The following is a 22,500-nucleotide window of genomic DNA, read 5'->3' as shown; positions in this document are numbered from 1 at the left end:
TTTAGCAGTGAAGCTGGCAATAACCTGCTGTCAGTCTGTGGTCCAGACTCAGAGCTGGCACTGGCTCTTGCACCAGGGTGAGTTGCCTTACTCACAAACATGCACACATCGATTCTTCCCTACATGCACACACATGTGCAAACATGAATGTGTGGTAAATTTCTCTTACACAAGCTTGGCGGGGAAAAAAATCATATCCAAAGTGCATGGTGAGAATGGCACCAAATTCCAGCTGTATCTCGATCTGGAATACTGCGGTTATCAGAGCACGATGATGATGACCCCTGCAGGGTCAAGGACATCATGGTGCTCTGATAACTGCAGTATTCCTTGACCCTGCAGGGTCAAGGACATCATGGTGCTGGAATTTGGTGCCATTCCCACCACACACTTTGGATATGATTTTTTTCCCCGCCAAACTTGTGTAAGAGAAATTTACCACACATTCATGTTTGCACATGTGTGTGCATGTAGGGAAGAATCGATGTGTGCATGTTTGTGAGTAAGGCAACTCACCCTCGTGTAAAGCTGGCACTGGTGATGTTGCGAGGGTAAAGGCCTCATTGTCTTTATGTTTTGTGGGGCTGACCAAAATGTGCCACATTATCTCCTGGGCACAGGTTGATACAGGGATCACAGGAAGAGAAGGGGATTCTGGGTAATTCTTTTGTCACTGCTCTACCCCAAAATTGTTTTCATGTGGAAGAAACAATAGCAAACAGAGGAAAATACTTTCTGCCTTCTGGTGACACCTGGGAAAGTATGGGAACTCTTTTGTTTGCCTTTCCTCTTGTCTTTTTCTTCAGTAGCTTCTTAACCTGTTCATAGGCCATTCAAAGTTGAACCACATCTCCAACAGCTCCAATACCCAGTAGAGTTTCTCCAAAACATCCGGTCAATGAATCCAAACAGGAAAAAGCAGGTCACCATTTTGCCACTGAAGCGAGAGCCCAGTGGTGAGCTGATTTCTGTACTTATGTTCAGGGACTTCTGGGGCTTTTCTCTCCAGAGACACAGTCACCATCTGGACAAATTTCAAGCCCTCACTCAAGTTGTACTGGAGAAGTGTAAGCAGAGGCTTATGGATTTTGCCAAACAGAATGAGCCTTACTACCCTCCTAGTCTTAGAGTGCAGATGACCCCGAGAGTATCCTAATGTTTTGTGCAGTATTTTAGCCATAGCCATAAAGAGAGACAGAGAGCAAGAGAGAGAGTCTCCCCAGCAGTCTCTCTGTTTGATGCTCTCTCTCTTTCTCCCTCATCTGTTCTGGTGAAGTAAGACATGACCAGGCAACTGATGGTCTTGGCAGCATGCTACAGCACTGTTGTAGAAAGTAACCTCCATGTAGGTTTGTTTTTGAAGGTCCCAGAAACAGAGTGGAGCTCCTCAGTTTCACCTCTGTAAGGTCAGCATTAGCACACACAGCAATAAAGCATCTGTCTGCTAGTGGCGCATACACATGCCACATTTACAGTCTTTAGACTTATGACCAGGTTGCCTCTAGCTGGAGCGAACTCTCTGTGGCTGTAGATAAAACACCCACATCAAGATAAGATAAAGATAGACCAAGATTCCTCACTCAAGTTTAAGAAGAATCAGAGGATGAGAATGATGATCACATGCTAAAAATATAGATTTGACTAAATGGAACTGCGCTGTAATCATTTGGCAGTGACACTTTACTGATGCAAGCAAAATGTTTTTGTGCCTGTATTTGTTCTTTGATATTTTTGGGGAAGATAACTGCTTTCCTGTGTGGTTTGTTAAGTTAGAATGTTCATGGCTACTCATTATTATTTTTCTACCTCTTTGGTAGTTCTAAATGCTGGCCATGCTGTATTACAGAACTCTACTCCTACTGCACTCAGGCATTAGGAAGTTGACACAAAGCCAAATTTTGGAGTGAAGCATTTTCCCACTACCATAGTGGACACTACTAATTTTTCCACTACCACAGTGGACACATTTTCCACTGCTGGAAGCTGTGGTCTTACGGAACATCCCATGTCTTTTTTCTTGTCCAACATTTCCTCCCACTCCTTATGCACACACACACACACACACACACACACACACACACACACACACACACACACACACACACACACACACACACACACACACACACACACACACTCTTGTTCATTCTTTTGTGTGTCATTGTCAGTGTATGATAAGTATGGCTATGGGGTGAGGACTGATGCTTCTTTGCATTCACTCTCTCGAGTCTTTAATTAGAGAAAGGCTGAAGTAAGCCTCTATGAAGCTTTAGTGGATCTATAAAACATTAGTGCAAAAATAACCACAAAAGAATTTGAGGAGAGCTGTGCTACCACATAGCGACCAAGGCCTGAGTTTACATCTTACAGTGCAAAACCCCATTCAAAACCATGTTCAACCATTCAAAACACTGGTGTAGTAGGCAGTAATTCATGAAGTGCATCAGTCAAACATGAGCCTCTAATTGCCATATATCTTTTCTGAACTTTTCTGTGTGGAAAAAACAGAACTCTGTAGCAGTTATTCTATTCAACAGAATATCAAACTAACAAAACAGCAAAAATAGGAAAGTATTGAGTACATACATCATTTACAGGCAAGAGAGGGTTTTTTGGACACATAATAAGGTAAATAAGCTGCACCAGACGTCTAGGTCTGACTGTTTTGAGCAGTTTTATATGAATGAAGTTGTGTTTTGCTTTCTACTACAGTGAAACACAGAGGTCATAATAGTTCAAAGGTACATGCAGTCACACTGACCTCAGACCAGTTTCAGGGGCCCAGGACTCGGCGCATGGACGGGAGGCTGCTCACCTGCGTCTTAGCCCTCATGAAGGGGCTGCTCACGTTGCAGAGCTTCTGGTTTCTCCACTTGTCCCCACCGCGACAGTTGATCTTTGTGTCGGAGTTATCCTGCACAATGAGCAAAGTCACTTCTGGTAGAGGAAAATATTGAGCAGAGTTCTCAGTGCTCCATTTGGATGTAATGGCTATGCCAGCAGTGTCTGGTGTTCTACCTTCACTATAAGGCTGGAGAAGTGAAGGTTTCTGGAGTATGAGATGTTGAGGCGGGCTCCGTAAGCGTTCTCCCCTTGGTTCTCCAATCGAGTGTCCACAACCATCTTCCGCCGGGAGCCCTCGATCACTCGCTCAGTGACTTCAGCTGGGGGCCCTCGACACAACACACTGCCTGCGCGAAATGCGTCCCCACAGAACTGCCTAATGTAGGCGAGAAGTATAAATGTGTATGATTGTTTGTGTGTGTGTGTGTGTGTGCGCACGTGTGTGTGTCCGTGTGTGTGCTTGTGTGTTTGTGTGTGTGTATGTATGTATGTATGTATGCATGTTTATGAGGTGCATACTTGGGTGTATGTCTGTGTGTTTGTGATCATACTTTCGGTTTATTAGATCAGTCTGGGACTGTATCACCAGGTCTGGAACACAGTGATCATCCTCATCACAGCCGTTCCAGAAAGGAAGCTGAAAAAACAACAACGTCAAAAAACAACTAAGACAAACATCAAACTCATGAACTAGTGGCATGAAAAACAAATGAATCATAGAGAAATAAAAGCCCTTAATTATGTGTTTAGCCATATGATTTTCTGCAACTAAAACACATTGTTTTGCTGAAGTTTTCAATCAAACACTAGCAAATGTCATGCTTACTTTGTTTACCAACTGATCTGCATTTGATTGCCATTTTCTTTATACAATCAAATATGAGCAAACACAGATCCCAGAGACAGATGGCAGCGAGAGACCTGGGTTTTGAAGGTGGTTGGCCAGCTGTCATCGAGCGTGGGACCATGGTCTGGATCCTGTAAGCCTGTTTCCACTGTAAATATGATGGGTCTGGCATAGTCCACTGTGTCCTGGAATAGCAAAGGGAATATGTCAACCCGCTCACATACACTGAATTGAAAATTTTTTGTGCTGTCTTTGGCTCACAGGGTTTTAGAATGAAGATGCACAAACTGTCTTTTAATCAACTATCTAGTGTTGTGTTTGTTGTGGGGCCATAGCCATGTCCGATGGGTTGCAGGAGTGTTGAGAGCTGCATATAAGCATGACCCTCTCTGTCTTCAGATGCCCCGAACTGGTGTGAGGCGATCTGACGGCATGTTCCTGAGGAAAGAGGAGCAGTAAGCTCACCGTTACGTGGAAGTAGATGTGCTCACAGGCCTCCTGCTCGGAGAGTAGTGTGAGGTTCCGTGGCTGCTGCTGTCTCTCCGAATCATCCAAGACGGCGCGGGGGTTAAAGCGCTTCTCCTCGATCATGGCGCTGTACCAAAAAGCTAGAGATACACATGGAGCAAGGTCTTTAAGCAAGTAACGTGGCCTGGCCAGAAATCATTACATCCACTGACATACACTTACTTATATTAGAAATGACAATTTGTTAGAAATCACTTGAAAGTGATCTGTGGCCTGTGGATGTGCTCATCCTTCAGTCCTTCAGTAATGGTCAGTTTCTGAGCACAGAACTGCTGCTGGCTGGATGTGTTTGGGTGGTGGGTGTCTATCAAACTGCTATGCCTGATAAACTAGGGTCAACCCCCACAGTCCTGTCAATGCCATGTCAGAGTTTTTGCAGTGTTAAGAGAATGAGCCACCACCCAAATACTTGGTCAGCAGTGCTTCTGTGGTCAGCACAAGGTAGGTGTTTTTAATAAAGTGACCGGTGAGTGAATATTTCGATCAGGTATGTTGACATAAATTATAATTCAGTTACTCAGCAGCTGAGGTTTGACAGAATGATCATGACTGAAACTTCTTCCTGTGCAATATCTTCTTACTATAAATTCCCAACTCCTCACTTCCATTCTTATTGAAGTTTTCCCATCCAACCCTCTCTCTGGTTTTCAGGAAAGGGAGTACGCTGCAAATCAAAAGTAACCCAGAGTTTCACAGTCGCTCCCAACTGAGGAAGTAGGGAGTAGGAATTGTAGAAAGTGATGTCAGTGTAGTATATAGTAGGAAGTAGATGTCAGTATGGTCCACTCTTGCAAAAACATCGATTAGAACATTCCAGCGTTCATGACTGTGTAACGACCTGCACTGGCTGGCCCTCAGCCTCCACACAAGTGGATTTGCTGTGTGCAACATCAACTTTCTTAATGAAACCCCAGAAATAAACCAAATGCATGCAGCGCCCGTGCAGTTTATGGCTATGAGCCCTGATTTAAGAGCCACTAAATATAATCCCAGGAAAATCTCTGACATATGAATGCAGTGATAGAAGGAATTTAAAGTACATGAAGGTCTTTGGCAAAGAACAAGCACAAGTCAGTCTAGATCTGTAATTGCTAAGTTGAGACTTTATAAAGTACATTGAGTGATCTGAGTGTACTACCTCATCACTGAGTAGATCATGGTTTTTAACAGACATCCAGCATTTGCATTGTCTTGCTCAACCCTCTGTTGTGTCTTAGAAAGAAATGGCCTGTAAAACTCCATGGTGAAGTCCAGTCACAAACACATCTCTGACACTACAGGTCATAAAGATCTACATTCAAATCTACGTTCTTAAAATTGACCTTAAGAGGATACACTCTATTGAGGGAAGAAACTCTATGAGATATAACACAAAATCGGCTGTAACCTACATGATAAACTTTGAAGATTTATTTCAATAAACAGAATGCCATGAAGACTTGCTTGAAGCTTACAACGTAGTGTATTTGAGGACGGATTTCCACAGTCAGATGACAGATAACCACAAAGGCCCACCATGGCCTCCCTCACACATGTGAACAGAATTAGCATCAGGCATGACAGTGGTGGGCAAGCACAAAGAAAGTGTGCTTCTCCATTTAGTGAGTCAGCAAATCCATCAGCTTGCCTCCCTTGTTGACCATTCCATACCAAACGTGTGCACAACCATTTCTTCATTTCACACGTAGGACGCTGCATGATGGAGATGCCCGGGGTCACAGCGGTTAACCCAAAACACGCAGCCCCGAGAGCCGAGGGAGAAACCGAATCTGTGCTGCGAGTCTCTTAAAACACAAATCTGTGAGCAGAGAGGCTTTGTGTCACACTGCATGTGGGCTAGACATGCCATAATACCCTCAGAGACTCAGCGCAGGTCCCGCAAAGCACTGCCACAAGACCGGGGCTTCCTGGCTTTGGAGCAGACAGAGGCACTGGGCACTGTGCCTGGGAACTGAGATGTAAGGGACACGTAGAAACACTAAGAATAATGCAGGCACCAGTTTAGACCCACAAGAAAATGCAATCTGTATTAACTGCAACCTTCTGAATGTCCAGAGCACAGTGGAATGGCTGGCCTGGAATTAAACACTACTAGAGTTTTGGACCCAATTTATATCAAGAAAAGATATTCCACCTTGTATTAAACACAGCATGCTATCAAAGTAGGGAAGAGTGAAAAATCAGTTTTTTAAATTCTGTGTTATTTTAGACTTTAATTCAGTGCTATTTCAAAAACAAACTCACTTTATAATCTAAGATCCAGGATTCCTAGATTCACCTCAACTTGCTTTGCAGTTGTAGGTTTTTCCTCCCAAGAAAGGGCTTGAGTCAACAAGCCCATTAAATGATCAAAAGCCCACAGTGTGTCAAACCATTCATCTCCTGCTGGTATTTCTAAAGCCCTAAAATGCTCTTCCTGGCAACCTCAGATGAACTGAGCTGTGAAGAGGCAGTAGTTGTTTAGGTTACTGTCTCCACTAACACTAATGCCCTAATAAAAAAGGAGTTCTCATCCATTTAAATAAAGAGAAACAGCTATGGAAACAATTGTAGTCTCTTATGCAATACCAAGTCTGTGTGTGAGAAAGAACTCTTTCCAAGTACTTATCTGGGTGATCAAAATATTCTATGTTGAGATCCAACAGTAAAACATATGGTCCCAGCTCACAAAAGCCATATTAAGTTCCCTTTAATGAGCAGTTGCTAGATCTGGGATAGGCTTATAATAAAAAGTGTTAATAGGCTTCACCAACTTCCAGTTACTAACTCCATCCACCTTTGAAGTCTTTGTGGCACCTTGCCATGGCGTTACTATGGATATTAGATGGTGACCCTGAAGACTGACCTACTTCCTGTGTGGCTTTGATAGGAGTCCTGGCAGTAATGTTCAGGCACACGATGGCCGACATGCACGTGACGTCCTTCCCTCCACGCTGGCAGTCCTTGTTGAAGACGTTGATTTTGCTGGGCTCAAATCGCACATTGGCATGGACGCGGATCACACTGCGGGACCTTGGACATGGGACAAGACAGCAGAGAAAGGTCATGACAGGGGGTCACATGCACAGGGGGCCTTACTTTCTGGGGTCTGGGCCGCGTCAGGATGAAAGCATCAGTTTCCTCCGAGCACACAGCCTCGGGTTGGGTTTTGACAGCTAAGAGTTCACCCACCAGAGCAGCATAGCTGCTCCTAGGGACCCCACTGCCAGATCCACCAGCCTGTCTCCATTCATGTCCATCATCCCATGAATGCTCCGCCCAAAGTACTGCAAACCAGAGGTTAGCTCTGTCGCACCGATCCTCTGAGGGAGATGGAAAGACAAACTGCTTGAAATGAACTCTCCTCTGTCCCCATTTCAGTAAAGTTCAGAGGTAACACAAGCATTGCAACCAATTGAATTATATTTACAGAATTTGTCAGACACTGTTATTCAGAGCAACTTATATATTTATGTATGATAGTATTGGGAACTGAACCCATGACCTCAGTGTCTGTAGCACCTTGTTACCTGTTTATACTTGCGCAGGATCCGGTTGCGATGGCTGTTGTAGATGTAAATGGCACCTCGGTGCTCATCCTCCAGTGGAGCTCCCACTACCACATCATTAAAGGAGTCTCCATTCAAGTCCGGCACTGGGGCCAGCGCAGAGCCGAACCGTGCATTCTGACCCAGGTCAGGCAGCTCCAGCGCTCCCTCCAGGATGAATCGGGGCTGCAAGTGCACAGGTCAAGGAGCTTCATTAGTGTCGGAATGTGAGAGCACTTACAATTTTCATCGTGTGCCATGAGACCCACCAAATAGGTTTACATGTGGATAGCATTTTTTTTGTCACATTTCTAAAGAACTCTCTCTTGTTTATTGCCTGTTACATAAAATTCCTTTTTCAAGGCTAAACACAAAACACAAATATGTATACAAGAATTCAAAATGTTTTTCTGCCTCTTCCAGTAAAAACAGCCTGAAACCTTATGGTGTGCATCAAAATATTTTTAATACCACATGCACTACACTCCCAGAGGATATCTAAATACGGAAACCAGTCTGTTAACGTGGCCAGACTTGCAAGGTCAAATGAATAAAATGTGAGTGATTACCACTTAAGCGTCTTTGGCTGCAGGAATACCTACAGAGAAGGTGAAGTCTGTGAGAAGACATTTGCCATACCTTTAAAATCAATTAGTCTGTTTAAGGACGGAAAGTCTGAGAGAAAAGTGCAGTTCTTCATAGCAAAGACTCTACATGTCAGCCAAGTATTCGGGAGCACAATTAGCCGCACACGTCCCCCTCCTCTCTGGGAATACCATCCCTCTCTCATTAATATACTGCCCTGGGACTCCAAGCACATGAGATCACTCGTGTTTTTTCTTCTCTTGAGAAGGAGGGAGAGGGAGCACAGCAGAGGGAGGGGTGAGACGCAGAACGAGAAGCAGCCCTTGGGCTTTAGTGGCCACTTTGAGCCCATAAACATACCACCTCTGTCTTTTCCTTCTGCCTTCTCAGCCCCTTAGTGCACGTAAATGCAAATGTGCCCAAAGGTCAGCCCTCTGTTCACTGGACTGGCGACATAAATATGTCATTCGAAATCAGCAGCTCGGGCCATACTGTATCCACTGAAATGCACATTGTGACATTGTGTTCTAAGGACTTTGAATCTGGGTTGAAATAATTTTCTCTACAGTGGTTCTCCCCCTTAACTTGCAGATGCTCTGGAGTGATAAAAAACATTTAGCTGACAAATCATGAAATCTGGACTTGCATCTTCCTTTTTTCTCCTGGTGGATCCTACTGCCTAACTTCAAGCGAGCTCCAAACAGCGGATGGTAAAACATGTCCAGCTGGAAGAGAGAAGCAGGACAATCCGCAGCTCTGCTTCAGACCCAGGAACCGTCCGGCAATGTGCAGCCGCCTGAGCGCAGCCACCAGAGTGGCGCTGCCTCCCTGCAGTGGCAGGCAATCGTGCCAGAGGGACCACGCGATCTGCCGGGTCCAGCACGCACTTGGAGTCTAAGGAGGACGCGGCACGGTGCTGGTGTGAAACCCAGGCTGGCAGATGCCAAACGTCTGTTTGTGGTCTCTCGTTGAGAGGATCTTAATAAGGGACTCAGGGGAGAACCATTTTAAAACTGCAATGGGCTCAGTTCAAACCCCGGATATGAGATTAGTGATGTTTTCTGCTTGTAAGAGATTATCGCACAAAAGACCTCTGGCCACAAATGTTCCTCATCAATACATAAACCAAAAGAAATACTTTTAACTGTAAATTGCTTTTGTAAGGTTAGGTCATTTTTCATGACATAACCTTTATTTTGAAAATCTACTTTAAAGACTATGATTTGCTCTTGTACTCCTCTGCCCTGCTGACGTACAGCTAAACTGGGCTTGCTGTGTGCTCACCTGTTCAGTGATTCTGTAGATGTAGACTTTGCCCCTTTCCCAGCCTCTGCTAAAGAACATAGGGGCAGCGACCAGCAGGTTGTCAGTGACTCCATCTCCATCGATGTCTACTGGAGCAATCTCACTGCCATAGTAGGAGCCAATCTGTACAGATGCAGAGAGTCAAGGCTGCAGGTGTGTGGGAATCACAGCAACACAGAACACAAACCTTTTAAACCTGTTTTTTTGGGGGGTTTTTTTAACACAACCCTGAGTTAATAGACATGGACTTGTATATGATGTGGACATACAAATGTCATAAAAGCATCCGCCTCCGAACCTATAGGGTGGGCAGTGATAAACACTGTGAGGACTCCCAGATTGCAGAGCACCTCTACAGACGTGATTTTGTTAAAATTGCATTATTAATAGTTGGAGATGGTCGAATTGTATGTATGTGTGTGGGTCAGTTTAGTTGAGTCTAATTTAGTTGTGTGCAGAAATGTGCTTACCATCTTCGTGGAATGCATGTCTTTTGGTTACCCTCCCAAGTTAAGTTCAGCTCCCTTTCTGCTAACTTGTAGTTGGAATAAATCTTTTTCTTCAAGCAGAAATACCTTCTGTTAAATCTCTTTCTCCACTGACGTTACAGTGTTAAACACACAGAAATGACAACTCAGCAGATGAGTTGCAGAATGGCCTCTGTGTCAGCATGGGGCATGTTTGTGTGTGTCTGTGTTTTGAAATGCACTCCATGATTGGACGCACATGGGCTTTCTATGGAGTCTAGACTGCTACGTGGCCCCCAAAAAGAAATCATTGTGGCTGTGTGGGAATAACATTACTACAGCCTTTCTTGGATTTTTAGCCTGGGCTCCTTGATGCTAGTTTCCACTACTGAAGCAGTACTCTGCTATAAGTGTTCTCAGGAATATTGGCATGAGATACGCTGCATTTTATGCACTCTGTCATCTCTCAGTTGACACTGACTTGCAATCCAGCACGGGGGTCAACCATTGTTTACCCAGAGAGGCCGGATATCTGGTCTCTGTGCTACTGTTTATAAAAGAGTAAACAGTGTTTACAGTGGAAAGCGCATTTCCTCTGGATCGTCCAGTGGTCTGGCAAACTAAAAGGGAATGCTTAGGCTTTGTAAGCTTATAAACGAAGAGCTGAAATGTTCAGAGTAATTGGAAAGTGCACATCAGCCTAAATGGTTCAGGCAGTAAATGTGCCCGTCCATGCGTGAGAATGTGTGAATGTGTGTGTGTAAAACGCCCATGGCTTGTGTGTGAATAGATGTGTGCGGGCAGTGTACGCTAAGGCTGTGTAGATTTGTGAGGCAGAGTTGATCTGTGGGAAGGGTGTGTAGTTGCATGAAACAGTGTGTGGTAAAGCTGTTTAGATGTGTGAAGCAGTGTGTGGTAAGGTTGTGCTGTACGGCTTTGTTTTAAGGCTGTGCTGTTTTGCTATAAGGCTCTGCGGTAAGGCTGTGTGGTTGTGCCATAAGGCTGTGTGGTTGTGCCGTAAGGCTGTGCGGTTGTGCCATAAGGCTGTGCAGTAAGGCTGTGCGGTTGTGCCATAAGGCTGTGCGGTAAGGCTGTGCGGTTGTGCCATAAGGCTGTGCGATAAGGCTGTGCGGTTGTGCCATAAGGCTGTGCGGTAAGGCTGTGCGGTTGTGCCATAAGGCTCTGCGATAAGGCTGTGCGGTTGTGCCATAAGGCTGTGCGGCTGCAGTACCTGCTGGCCTTTCAGTGAGTGCAGTATGGTGAGCTCCCCTGTGTTCTTCAGGGTGAAGATGATAACTTTGCCTGTGTGGTTGAAACGTGGAGCTCCGGCTACGTAAAGCTGCCCACTCCGTGCTGACAGCACTGACGTCACCGTATAACCTAAAGCCATGATTAACGGCAGAAAAACTAAACTATCAATATAAACCAATAAAAAATGACTTTTTTTCTTTTTAATATGGCAGCTAATGTAAAATAATATTATAGACCTTACTAAATCTTACAGTAGTAAAAAATATACAGTATGAAGAGAATGTATGAAATAAAATTCTGCAGTATTTCAGCTGTTGAGCTTTGAGAACGAATGGTGCAGCCAGCAGAGCCTGAGGTCCCTGTGGTGCTGTGTGCTAATGCAGAAGAGATACCACTGCAACTAAACCTCCAATCATTTAGCCATCAGCCTTACTCAGACACAAGGAGATCTGGTTATAGGGGCACAGTGGGGCTTTTACCCTACCGCTCATGAGTGGATGTATGAGAGAGAGAAAGTGAGAGAGAGAGAGAGAGAGAGAGAGAGAGAGAGAGAGAGAGAGAGAGAGAGAGAGAGAGAGAGGGAGAGAAGCAAATGAGCAGAGCAGTTTATAGACAGAGCTGTAAACCACAGAACCTGCATACATTTACTACATGGCTTTCGTCAACAGAGCGCGAGATGGAGAACCCACAGAGACAGAGAAAGTGAGAGGATGTGCAATGCAGGGAGCATAAAGAGAGGGAGAGGAAGGGGCAGATCGAGGAGCTAGATAAATATAAAAAAAGCAGCGGGATGTTTGGCTGACACAGTGATGAACGTAGATATCTTCCTGATATCTACCAGAGTAGTACACTGCTGAATCAGCAAGTGTGTCAAGGTGAAGGAAGGTACCCAAATATGCGCCATGGTTCTTTAGCTCCTCAGGGAACTCCTCTGCGTAGGAGGACTTAGGCGGGACCACTTTTCCATGACGGGTCTCCTTCAGGATCGCTCCGTTCCAGTCGTACGCTCCGACCGCCCCCACCAGGATCCCATCCTGTGGGGAAGACGACCACATGCATGCACCATGATGTCACCTTCAGACAGCCAGCTGCACACTTCCTGCTTTGCAGCATGTGCATCTGCATCCATGTTGAGTTTCAGCAGCTTAATCCTAAAATTACTTTAATTGAGACCCACTGAACCTTGTTCATTACTGTGATTAATAACTATTAAAATCTATTGTACATAAAGGACTCAAATTGGTCAAATTAATCAAATATTACTGACAGAAATGTTGATTTGCTAGAAAAATAATGTAAACACAATTATGCGGATTACTGTAACTATGTTTAATCAATAGCCACGACAATGCTTGCCATGAGAAAGACTGTACAATTATTCTTTTTTGACTCACGAACATATTTCACAATTTTTGTACTGCGTTACAGCCTGACCAGGTCAATTTGAAGCAGCCAGTCTGAAATAGTGAAATGCCCACTGCACATTTTCCAGCGGTTTATGCATAGCAAAACACCACAAATACCTCGTAGCCCACTGGAACTGATTCTAAATCAATATTATAGTGATTCACTAACTCTACCATTTCACACAGTACATATTTTTGGGAAGGCTGTATATATGTGTTGAAGAGTATTGCCATGGAAACTGCACAAACTCTAAACAACCCCGGTTTTTAGTGCTGCAGTTAAATCTCTTTTATTTGGCTATGAGAAAAAACTCAGACAGCACAGTACAACAGCACTGCAGAAATTGTACTGTGTGGCTTATCTGAGGATCTATTTAAAAACAGTGACTAAGTCACTGAGGACACACAGGACCATGAACTGAAACAGACTCATCACAGTGCTCTGCTGAGCTTAGTGAATCACAGAGCTAATAACCACCAGATTGAGCACCAAGGATCCTTACAGGGAGTCTAAGACAAATCACAGTGGTTCATAAATCATGGCTTTGTTGCTGCATCTTGATACGTGTGTAACGATGTCCAATGATAAGTTAAAAAAAAAAAGGGGTCCTTATCTGAAATGCTATTCTAAATGCAAGAGGAAAACAACAATCTGATAAAAAAAACTCTTTCAGTATAAAACCAAGAAGAGTGAGCGTATCGTTAGGAATACACTGCTGTTTATATCAGTCAGCACGCCACCTGAACATCAGACTAGATGTACGATTAGCTGACCAAACCATGCTCTGAGATTAGGGGTCTAGAGTGTGTTTGGTGCTGGTAGAGAAGGTGGCATTTGGTGCTGGCAGCACCAAGCTCATGGGTTTGAGTCCCAGGGAGTGTACATGCTGATAAACATATAAATCCCTCTGGATAAAAGGGTCTGTCTCCCAAATGCTTTCATTCTAAGTGTTTTAAAAATGTATCAAAAGCTTTCATTGGACAATTTATTATTTAGACTTATGACCTTATGAAATGCTTTGATCTGTCGATATGCTGTGTATCATGTACTATTATATCTACTATTATATCTTATATCTAACAACTTATACCTAAGACAATTTAATACTACTCTTTCTCTTTTTGGGAATTAGTTATAAAGAAATATCAGGCTTCATTATTGCATCAGTTTACAGCAAGGCCCAGATCACCTTCCCTGGTGATTACCAACAGCCAAAGCAAATAAACATACACAGCAAATGTGATGACTCAAGACCGCACAGCACAGTGGAACATCTAAATTCAAATGTCTTAAGCCATATTTTAAGGTGGCAGAACCCAGCTTCAGCAAAAACCATCTGCGTTCCCCCCCCCCCCCCCCCCAAAACTCAAAGATCCTTTCCAAGAAGTTAAGAAGTTAATCCTCTTCTCAACACTCAGGTTGCCTCTGAGCAAGTGCTATCCCAGGCCTTCGGTAGGCCGAAGGATGGGATCACCGTCTGGAGTTTTCCTAGCTACTTTTTTTTCCCCGCAAAAGCAAAAGCTTATATATTTATAATTCCCGTGGCAGGTTGGGCCTCATCTGTGGTGATGGATTGGAAAATCGGGGCAGTTGCATCAGCAGAAGTGTAGCCTGGACACCAATGAAGATAGGTAGCCTTCAGCCCAGAATGAGAGTAAAACTACAGTACACTCTGGCATGGGCTTTGGATGCATTGCCTTGGATGGTTCTGCAGACTTGCAGCTACAGTTTGGAGTGCGGGGGACTGTCGGAGGACAAGCCAGCTGTGTCAGCTTGTGAGCCAGCAACATTCACACTGCTATCAGCTGCAGGCCTGGGAGAAAAATGCATGCTGGAAAAGAGAGGTCTAATTTTCCTTTCCAACTCTTGAGGAACACTTCCTCTTTACCACTCACTTTAGTGTTCCACCCTTGTTGGAAGAAAGCGGAGTCTTTTATTCATGTCTTTTGGAACGAGGATGGGAAAAAAAGTCCTGTCTGCATTGTCAGTGACAGAGACGGGAGGGAGTCATATACAACAATGAATTCAAGAGCCATGGCAAGAAATATGGCTCAAATTGTGGAGCCTGGATATGGCAAGTCATGGAAAACCAGTATGTGTAGGAAAGAACTGGAAAAGACAAAAGACAATTGAACACAGGCAGACAAAATGATAAGACAGGCAAACAGCAATGCTTACCTCAACTATATGTGTGGAGAAACCAGCTTGTGACATCTGCAGACCAAATGCTGTCCCGTTCTTACTGGTTCCTACCGACCAAGCATACAGTGAGCTCAGAGTGAGTGCAGAGGGAGGTGAGGGAGTCCTTAACTGGCTTAGAACTCCCTATGCTGCATTTCAGCTGAGCCTTAGAGTGTCTAGCAAGAGTTATGACATAGAGGAACTTTCAAAGTTCAGAGATTTACAGTTGAGAACAATGTGGAGATGTTGTAAAAGTTTTATAGACTAAAGCTTTTTACTGTGTAGTGGGCAAGAGGCCACGTGGTCCATGAAACCATGCAGGTGTTTAGCAGAGAACCCGCTACCTTCCAGACTGAAGATCCTTTCTCCCAGAGCATCTACAATGTCCTTCAAAGCAGCTTCATCAGTTACATTGAAGAAATGCTTGTCATCTGGGTCACTGGCGATGTACTTTATCTCGTTGAGGAAAGCCTCGGGGTTGATCCCTCGCCGGTTGTAGTAGCCCAGCACCTGAGAGGCAGGGACAGAGTCCAGACACTCAGATGGCAGCCTGCCACTGCCAGCCATTAGCCAGTCTGGGGCGCCTTCCATGCCTTAACTTAATCCTTCTCGGGGCTAATTCCATTTCAGCTCCGCCAGTGTAATGTCAATTTAAGAGAGGCTTAGACATATTGCTACTGGGGAATGAGCCCGTGTCCCGTATTCCGCTGGTGTCAGCAAATAAATGTTATGTCAGAGGTTCCCTGGCCTTGCAGCTGTGCCTGAACTCTAACTGTCCACCTCATTATCCCAGTTTGAAACTGAGCATTTGATCAGTACCAGACCAGCGCCAGGCACACTAGCCCTGTTGCTTTGGAAGAGACCATTCACACATACAGTTGCAGCTCTTACAGTGGACAGAGGTGAGAGAGAGAGAGAGAGAGAGAGAGAGAGAGAGAGAGAGAGAGAGAGAGAGAGAGAGAGAGAGAGAGAGAGAGAGAGAGAGAGAGAGAGAGAGAGAGAGAGAGAGAGTTCTTTGGCTTCTCTAGGTTTGGATGAGTATTAAACCAGCATACATTACTGAGACTGGCAATACCTAATGTCCATAAGGCTTCCAGGGCTTCAGTTCCATCTCACTGAAACGGTTCTGCTATGGTTCAGTGAGCAGTGCATGTAGATGTTTTATTTAGTTATCTACTAATGTCCTTAAGCAAAAAGAATGAAAAGTGTGTGGCATGGAGTGGACTCACAGCTATGGCGTATCGAATGATGCCGTCTTTCTCGCTGTCCTCGATGACCTGTTGCAGGTTCGGACTGTCGTGTGACTCCCCGTCCGTGATGACGATCATGACCTTCTTCGCTCCTCTCCTCCCACCCCGTTTAAAGGCCTCAGATCTGAGGAGATGCAGGGTATGCAGTCACTGGCCAACCATTTTAGCTCTTGTTGTTAACAACAATTTGCAGTTAGATTCTCCAGGGTGAGAAAAGTCAAGTATTGAAGTTCTATGCTTTCAATCCTGCATTTATACTATTGTATTGTATAGCATTTCAATACTACATTTCTAGTAAGAGTATGTTTCTTTGTAATGCATCAGTAAAATGCTGTCTGTAGATGGATTTGTTTTTGTGCTGGCATATGTGTATCTCCATGTTTAAAGCGTATGTTTGCGTGTTTATGTGTGTGTGCGTGTGTAGTACCGAGCCACACTGATGCCCAGGGCAGTGTTGGTCTCTTCCCCACCTCTCTGGTCTATCTTGCGGGCAGCTTTCACCACATCTTCTACTGAGCGAAAATCATTCAGCTGGAACTCAGCCACTACCTTCTCCCCATACTGCACCACACCAACCTACACACACACACACACACACACACACACACACACACACACACACACACACACACACACACACACACACACACACACACACACACACACACACACATTCATGCATGCAAGCACACACATGCATGCATGTGCAAATATACGTCAATAATGTCATTTTAGACTTTATTCCATCATTCCATTATTGTAAGTATTATTAAATGCAAAAAATAAATCACACCTTGGGTACATTCCTGGATACTAAGTCCAGATCAGGTAGAGTTTATAGTCATCACTTGAAACCTAAGTGCATTCAATTTCTCCACTAAGTAGAATATGCTATCATCAACCAACAAAGCCCTTAGCAAAGACACGGTTTTGTAGCACACCTGTATCTGTCCAGGTCCAATGTAGAACTTTTGCAGGATGTTGATGAGAAAATCTTGAACTTCATACCAGGGGTAAATTGAGTTAGAGCCATCCAGAACTATCACAATGTCCATATAGGTTTCACATCCTGAAAGAACAGTTTTGTAATTGAGACATTTTGCAATTAAGAATGTCATTCTCATTAAAACTGCTAAGCACTGAAAATTGTTTTAAGAAACTAAATATTAGTCTTTCACAAATGTTGCATCTTTAGAACTTTGACATATTCCATAAAGAGATTAAGAATAATTCTCAAGTACTTGATATGTTGAGATAACCTCACACTCACATTTTATGGAAAACAATGGTAAGGATCTAAGCAGAGACTGGAAACACCACAGAAATGTCACCACCCAAAACATTCCTCATTAAATCAGGCCACAGGCGAAGCGTGCAGGTGCGCTGCGCTTACTTTGGAAAGCTGGAGCAATGGTGCGGGAGAACTTGAAGCTGCCGTTGACCCTGGAGCAGATTCCTGTGCTGTAGTAGGAACTGCCACATTCATACGACCACAGTGGGCCACACGCCTGAAAGCAGGAGAACCAGACTTACCCCCCAAGCTCCGTTTTACCCTATGAAGATTCACGGCAGAACGCAGCAAGACATCATTGCATCTAAGGGCTAACTGAAGCTGCATCATCAATACAGTACAAATGTAGAGATCACAGATACTCCTCAGTTAAAATTGCCACACATAGTAATTTCATATTGCCCGGTTCTGAAATCAGCAGGTGGGCAGTGGTCAAGGTTTGGTTGGCCTCTGAGCTGGATACAAGGTGAAGATGGAGGAGCCATCAGGAACCATCTCCTCCTTAACTCACCACAAAGCTGTTGTCTTTAGGGTTGGAGGTAAGCGTCATCCCCAGTCTCATTTTATCTTTACGTTCAGAGACATTCGTCAATGATATCTTTCCTTAAGAGAAACAAAAACAATGAAACAACCTTATAAGCCTTAGATGAGCATTCTGTTCCTATGTGTGCTAATTGAAGCTGTGGCCCAAAGCTGACCGCATAAAAACAAATAAGCCTTTTTTTTTTTTCAGAGGACTAGATAGCGTCAGCTGAGTCCACAATCCACACCATGAGGTCCCTGTAAAGCTGTTAAAATACACACCCACTCGAACCCACACCCACCCACTCACCCCCCCCCCCCCACACACACACACACGCGCACACAAAAACCCCTGTCCACATGTCGGTCTATATACATATACAACACCATACAGATGTATCACACATGCAGGAGCACAGATGTGTAAATATATACAAGCTGAGAACAGAGGAAAGAATGAATCAGCATGACGGACATCCCCCTGTAACCTTTCCCACCATACCATACCTGCTAACACTTTACCCAAACCACAACCTGACGCTCTAGCCAAGTGATTAAGGGAAGCATTGTGGACTAATGAAACTGGCACAGTTAAAAGTTACGATCCCTTTCGAAGTGCATTTACACAAATAACTGAAGGGATCATTTGCTAGGATGTGGGGTGGAGACAGAGTACCTAAATTAAGTTTGGAGCAGCTGGGGCCTGCAGCTCTTCGGCTCAGAGGACACTTATACACATCACCTGTCTGATGTTGCCCATTTGTTTCCAGTGGCGCCCCCACCAGCAACCTAAATGCAAATACAATACAAGGAAACACAGTTATCTTGGAAGCTTGTGAAGTTGTTATTGTGATTGGGCAGTGGTAGCTCAGTGGTTAAAGTACTTGACTTGTAATCAGAAGGTTGCTGGTTCAAGCGCTGCCAAGTTACCACTGTTGGGCCCCTGAGTCATAATTGTAAATTGCTTTGGATAAAAGTGTCAGCTAAATGCTGCAAAAATGTGAAACACTTGGAATCTGAGTCAGTCTGAAGATCATGGAGAGAATATTTGCTGTTTGGATATTCGTGGCTGGAGTATGGGAAGTATGGGCTGATCAGATGGGTGTTTAAACTGAGCTGGATGGTGTACTTTATCAGTGGCAAGGAGGTATGTGAGGCATTCTTGTGTACTCAATGAGGGTGTGTGTTGTGAGCCAGACTGATAGCACATAAACACACTGCTCCATAAATACTGACCTACAAAAACACACTCTCTCTCTCTCTCTCTCTCTCTCTCTCTCTCTCTCTCTCTCACACACACACACGCACACACAAATTCATGTATTCATAGACACGCACAGCTCAGTCACGTGTGGAAGACAGTAGCCACCTATACAGTACATACCCATAGCTAAATAAGTACACCAGTTGCAGGACACTGGTCCAATTAAAATCTGCTTGAGTTCAAGGCTACACACTATGTTCAGGCCTTCCTGGACCTATAAACATCAGGAAACTACTTTGTAAAGAACAAAGCACATTGGTAACACCAGACTTTAAAATTAGTCTAATGTTGCCTTCAGAAATCCTCTTAGTTATAAAGGTTTTCAATAGAAATCAGAGACAACAATAACAGGCAAAACAACAGAAACAATAGACAAAATAGGTCTCATAGTATCTCAGTACAGAGAACAAAGGATCTGGAAAAGACAAGATATTTTGACTTACATTTTTTAAAGTAGCACTTTTTTAACCTTTAAGTTTTAAACTGGAGCTCTCGTGGATTGTCCGATCTGTTTCTTGCTAACTTTAAAACACTGAGGTTTTTTATTCACTGATACTCGTTCTGTACATTTGGAGCAAATGGCTAATAAAACTTGAGGTCTAGCGCTCAGGGTACCTCATACATCACAAAGCCCCTTTCAACTTCATTTTGTCTTATCCACCTCACTGGCAGATGACTCAGCATTTTCGGAGTGCTCCAAATGTGTCATTTAAAAGCATGCATGCAGAAGGAGAGTTTCTCTCACACATCAACAGTCTGCTGACCTGAAGGGGCTTTCCGTGCCACACAGCAGGTCATAACTCACTTCTCCTGATTCGTTGGGATGCTACTAGCTCAGAGGAGGGTTACTTGACTCTTTGTTTGTTGCAGATATAAAACACAGCCCTGTTTCAAGCATTTTGCTTGGAAATAATTTCCTCCAAACTCCGTGTGTACAAAACTTTGGATTGAGCACTCCTCGGCTGGCTGGGAAGGCTGCAAGGGAGAAGGTGAGGGGATTAATGAGCCGTGGGTGTTTTTGCCGTTAGGAGAAAGAGGAGCTGGACATGAAACCAAAGCTCGCAGGTCTTAGGCAAGAGAGGGGAGTGAGGAGCTGTTTCATCGCGTTTACGCAGACAGCGGGTGAGGGACAGGGAGACACTTCTCCACCCTCAGCCATAAACACTTAGCAAACCGCAACTGACCCACAAACTGCAGTCTGAATTTAAGTGCGTTATTGATAGCGAGAAATGATGTCCTGCAGGACATAATATGAGAGGAAAGACTGAGCTCATGCTGATCCACACTGCGGCTGTGGGGGAAGTGGCGTAATAAATAAATTATTAATCAACAACATGAAAACATTTGCCAAACCAGTTCTAACCAGTTCAGTAATTCACATATGCCATATTAGCACAGTGAGCGGTTGTCTTCCTTCCACAGACATGACCGTAACTCTGCTAAATAATTTTCATTAAAGTACAGATTCCACAAGAGCAAATCCAACGGCAATAATGCAGCACTTTCAGAGCTCTTGACCAAGTTATGGATGTTGGTTTAACCTGACTGTTTTAGCCTGGACTGATTAGTCTGGCCTGCCAAATGACCCTGTCACATTGGACAGGGGCTGTGTTTCAGCTACATTCCAACCCTATGAGCTCTGTGCTGCTTCAGGTGTTCAGGACTAACAAAACAAGCAAAGGTCAGTGCCCAGCATGGGAGATACACTGCCACCTAAATAAAAAACATAAAAAACTCACTGGTGTGTGTGTGTGTGTGTGTGTGTGTGTGTGTGTGTGTGTGTGTGTGTGTGTGTGTGTGATGGGTATGCATGTTCTGAAACTCAGCATTCCAGAGTCTGGAAATAAAAAGGTACATTTGGGGAGGCTTGCTAATTCCTTGCAGGTCTTTTAACCTTTTCTTCTTCTCAGCTCATGACTGCAGCTATCATTCACAGAGTCACTGCAGGACTAGATAGTAATCACTGCTAAATAATAGCACAAGCCTTATATGATTATGTAATTACTCTGCAGACCCAATGCTAATTTTCTTTAAATCTAAGTTTCAACGTTCATTCAGATCGAGACTAGATAATAGAGAACTGAGTGTGCAAAGCCTTTGAAACTTTGTTCCATGAGGGACGGACATTACTGAATCTGAGTTTCAATGGCCCATGCTGACGGATGGAAAATGAAAGGTATACATATCAGAAATACAGATCAAAAATATATATATTTTAAAAGGACCATGTTACTAAGCTCTAACCCAAGTCAGGGGCGTTTCCACTGTTGACCTTCCTCTTAGTCACAGGTCTTTTATTGAGTCCTCCAATCCCCCAACCACCCCCCACTCAGATTCTATTCCTATCCAAATAGCATGTGTAGATCGCAACAGCAGAAAGACTATGATATTGTAGCAAAACTCTGTAGGATGCATGTGGACTGAAAGTATTTGGCATTAGTTTTAATACTAACAGGGGTTCAGATGGGGCTTTAAAAGCTTTCAGTGGGGCTCTGCATTAATGCAGATGAATGCCTTATTTTTAAACATTCTATGGAACAACTGACTGAAACAAGCATCCAAAACATGCTTGTATATGGGAAGAATAGGCACTAGCACAAACTTAAAAACAACCAAACACGCATGCATAAATATGCATACAGTATAAAAAACACACACGCACAACATTTATTTGGGTCAGCAGGACTAAAGATGGATGGACCAAATGTACAGCTATGCTGCACCCCCTAAAGAGTGCTTCCCGCTTCAAAGAGCCATTCAGATCCCAAAACAGCCCAGTGCTTCTGCAGACCATGGGATTCCGGTAGTAGCCAACACATTTATCACCTCAGAAAAAAAATATTCTGCACTCCCAAAAGGGTGTTTTTGGACCCGAAAAACTGCACAAAGCTGGCTATGTGTGGACAGGAACTGAATAAAGTGATCATGTTTCAGTGGCCACGCCAACAAACCTGAGTGGCCTGCAATGGATGTGAGGAAGTACTTGTGCCCAATGTCAGAAGTGAAGACCACTAATGTTGTGTGCTTCCTAGCAGCTTTAAAGACACTGGCTTGACAACATTACATGACTCCTCACATTTGTATACAGGCTGTTTAAGTTGGCATCTGTGTCTGAGCAATACAGTTCAACTCCAGGATCCTGCTTTCACTTTCCCAAGACATCTCTGAGCATTCCAGCTTATCACCGCAAGAGTTTAATTCAATATGCAGCATCGTTCACACTTCAAATTC

General features: G+C 44.0%; 1 protein-coding gene across 3 annotated transcripts in view; it reads right to left on the bottom strand.

The window, feature by feature from the left end:
* itga11a (integrin, alpha 11a) overlaps nucleotides 1–22,500 on the bottom strand; it is a 40,167-nt gene that overhangs the window by 6,904 nt on the left and 10,763 nt on the right. For 2 of the 3 annotated variants that reach the window (XM_027017700.3, XM_081706307.1), the window contains exons 3-21: nucleotides 18,682–18,794; nucleotides 17,995–18,086; nucleotides 17,586–17,700; nucleotides 17,134–17,261; nucleotides 16,620–16,768; nucleotides 16,172–16,316; nucleotides 15,287–15,452; nucleotides 14,940–15,010; nucleotides 12,244–12,388; nucleotides 11,335–11,483; nucleotides 9,616–9,759; nucleotides 7,729–7,932; nucleotides 7,391–7,521; nucleotides 7,065–7,231; nucleotides 4,157–4,299; nucleotides 3,766–3,876; nucleotides 3,396–3,481; nucleotides 3,019–3,220; nucleotides 2,816–2,914 (exon numbers count right to left, since the gene is read on the bottom strand). In XM_027017700.3, coding sequence (XP_026873501.2) covers nucleotides 2,816–2,914; nucleotides 3,019–3,220; nucleotides 3,396–3,481; nucleotides 3,766–3,876; nucleotides 4,157–4,299; nucleotides 7,065–7,231; nucleotides 7,391–7,521; nucleotides 7,729–7,932; nucleotides 9,616–9,759; nucleotides 11,335–11,483; nucleotides 12,244–12,388; nucleotides 14,940–15,010; nucleotides 15,287–15,452; nucleotides 16,172–16,316; nucleotides 16,620–16,768; nucleotides 17,134–17,261; nucleotides 17,586–17,700; nucleotides 17,995–18,086; nucleotides 18,682–18,794 — 2,560 coding nt within the window. Of the gene's footprint in view, nucleotides 1–2,815; nucleotides 2,915–3,018; nucleotides 3,221–3,395; nucleotides 3,482–3,765; nucleotides 3,877–4,156; nucleotides 4,300–7,064; nucleotides 7,232–7,390; nucleotides 7,522–7,728; nucleotides 7,933–9,615; nucleotides 9,760–11,334; nucleotides 11,484–12,243; nucleotides 12,389–14,939; nucleotides 15,011–15,286; nucleotides 15,453–16,171; nucleotides 16,317–16,619; nucleotides 16,769–17,133; nucleotides 17,262–17,585; nucleotides 17,701–17,994; nucleotides 18,087–18,681; nucleotides 18,795–20,033; nucleotides 20,224–22,500 lie in introns of those variants that run through there. The other variant, XM_081706308.1, reaches the window with a different exon arrangement.

The sequence above is a fragment of the Electrophorus electricus genome, chromosome 23, assembly GCF_041902795.1.
Source record: "Electrophorus electricus isolate QZ-2024a chromosome 23, ASM4190279v1, whole genome shotgun sequence".
Classification (NCBI taxonomy): domain Eukaryota; kingdom Metazoa; phylum Chordata; class Actinopteri; order Gymnotiformes; family Gymnotidae; genus Electrophorus; species Electrophorus electricus.
Note: the sequence above shows the minus strand (reverse complement) of the source record. Positions and strands in the feature narration are given on the sequence as shown.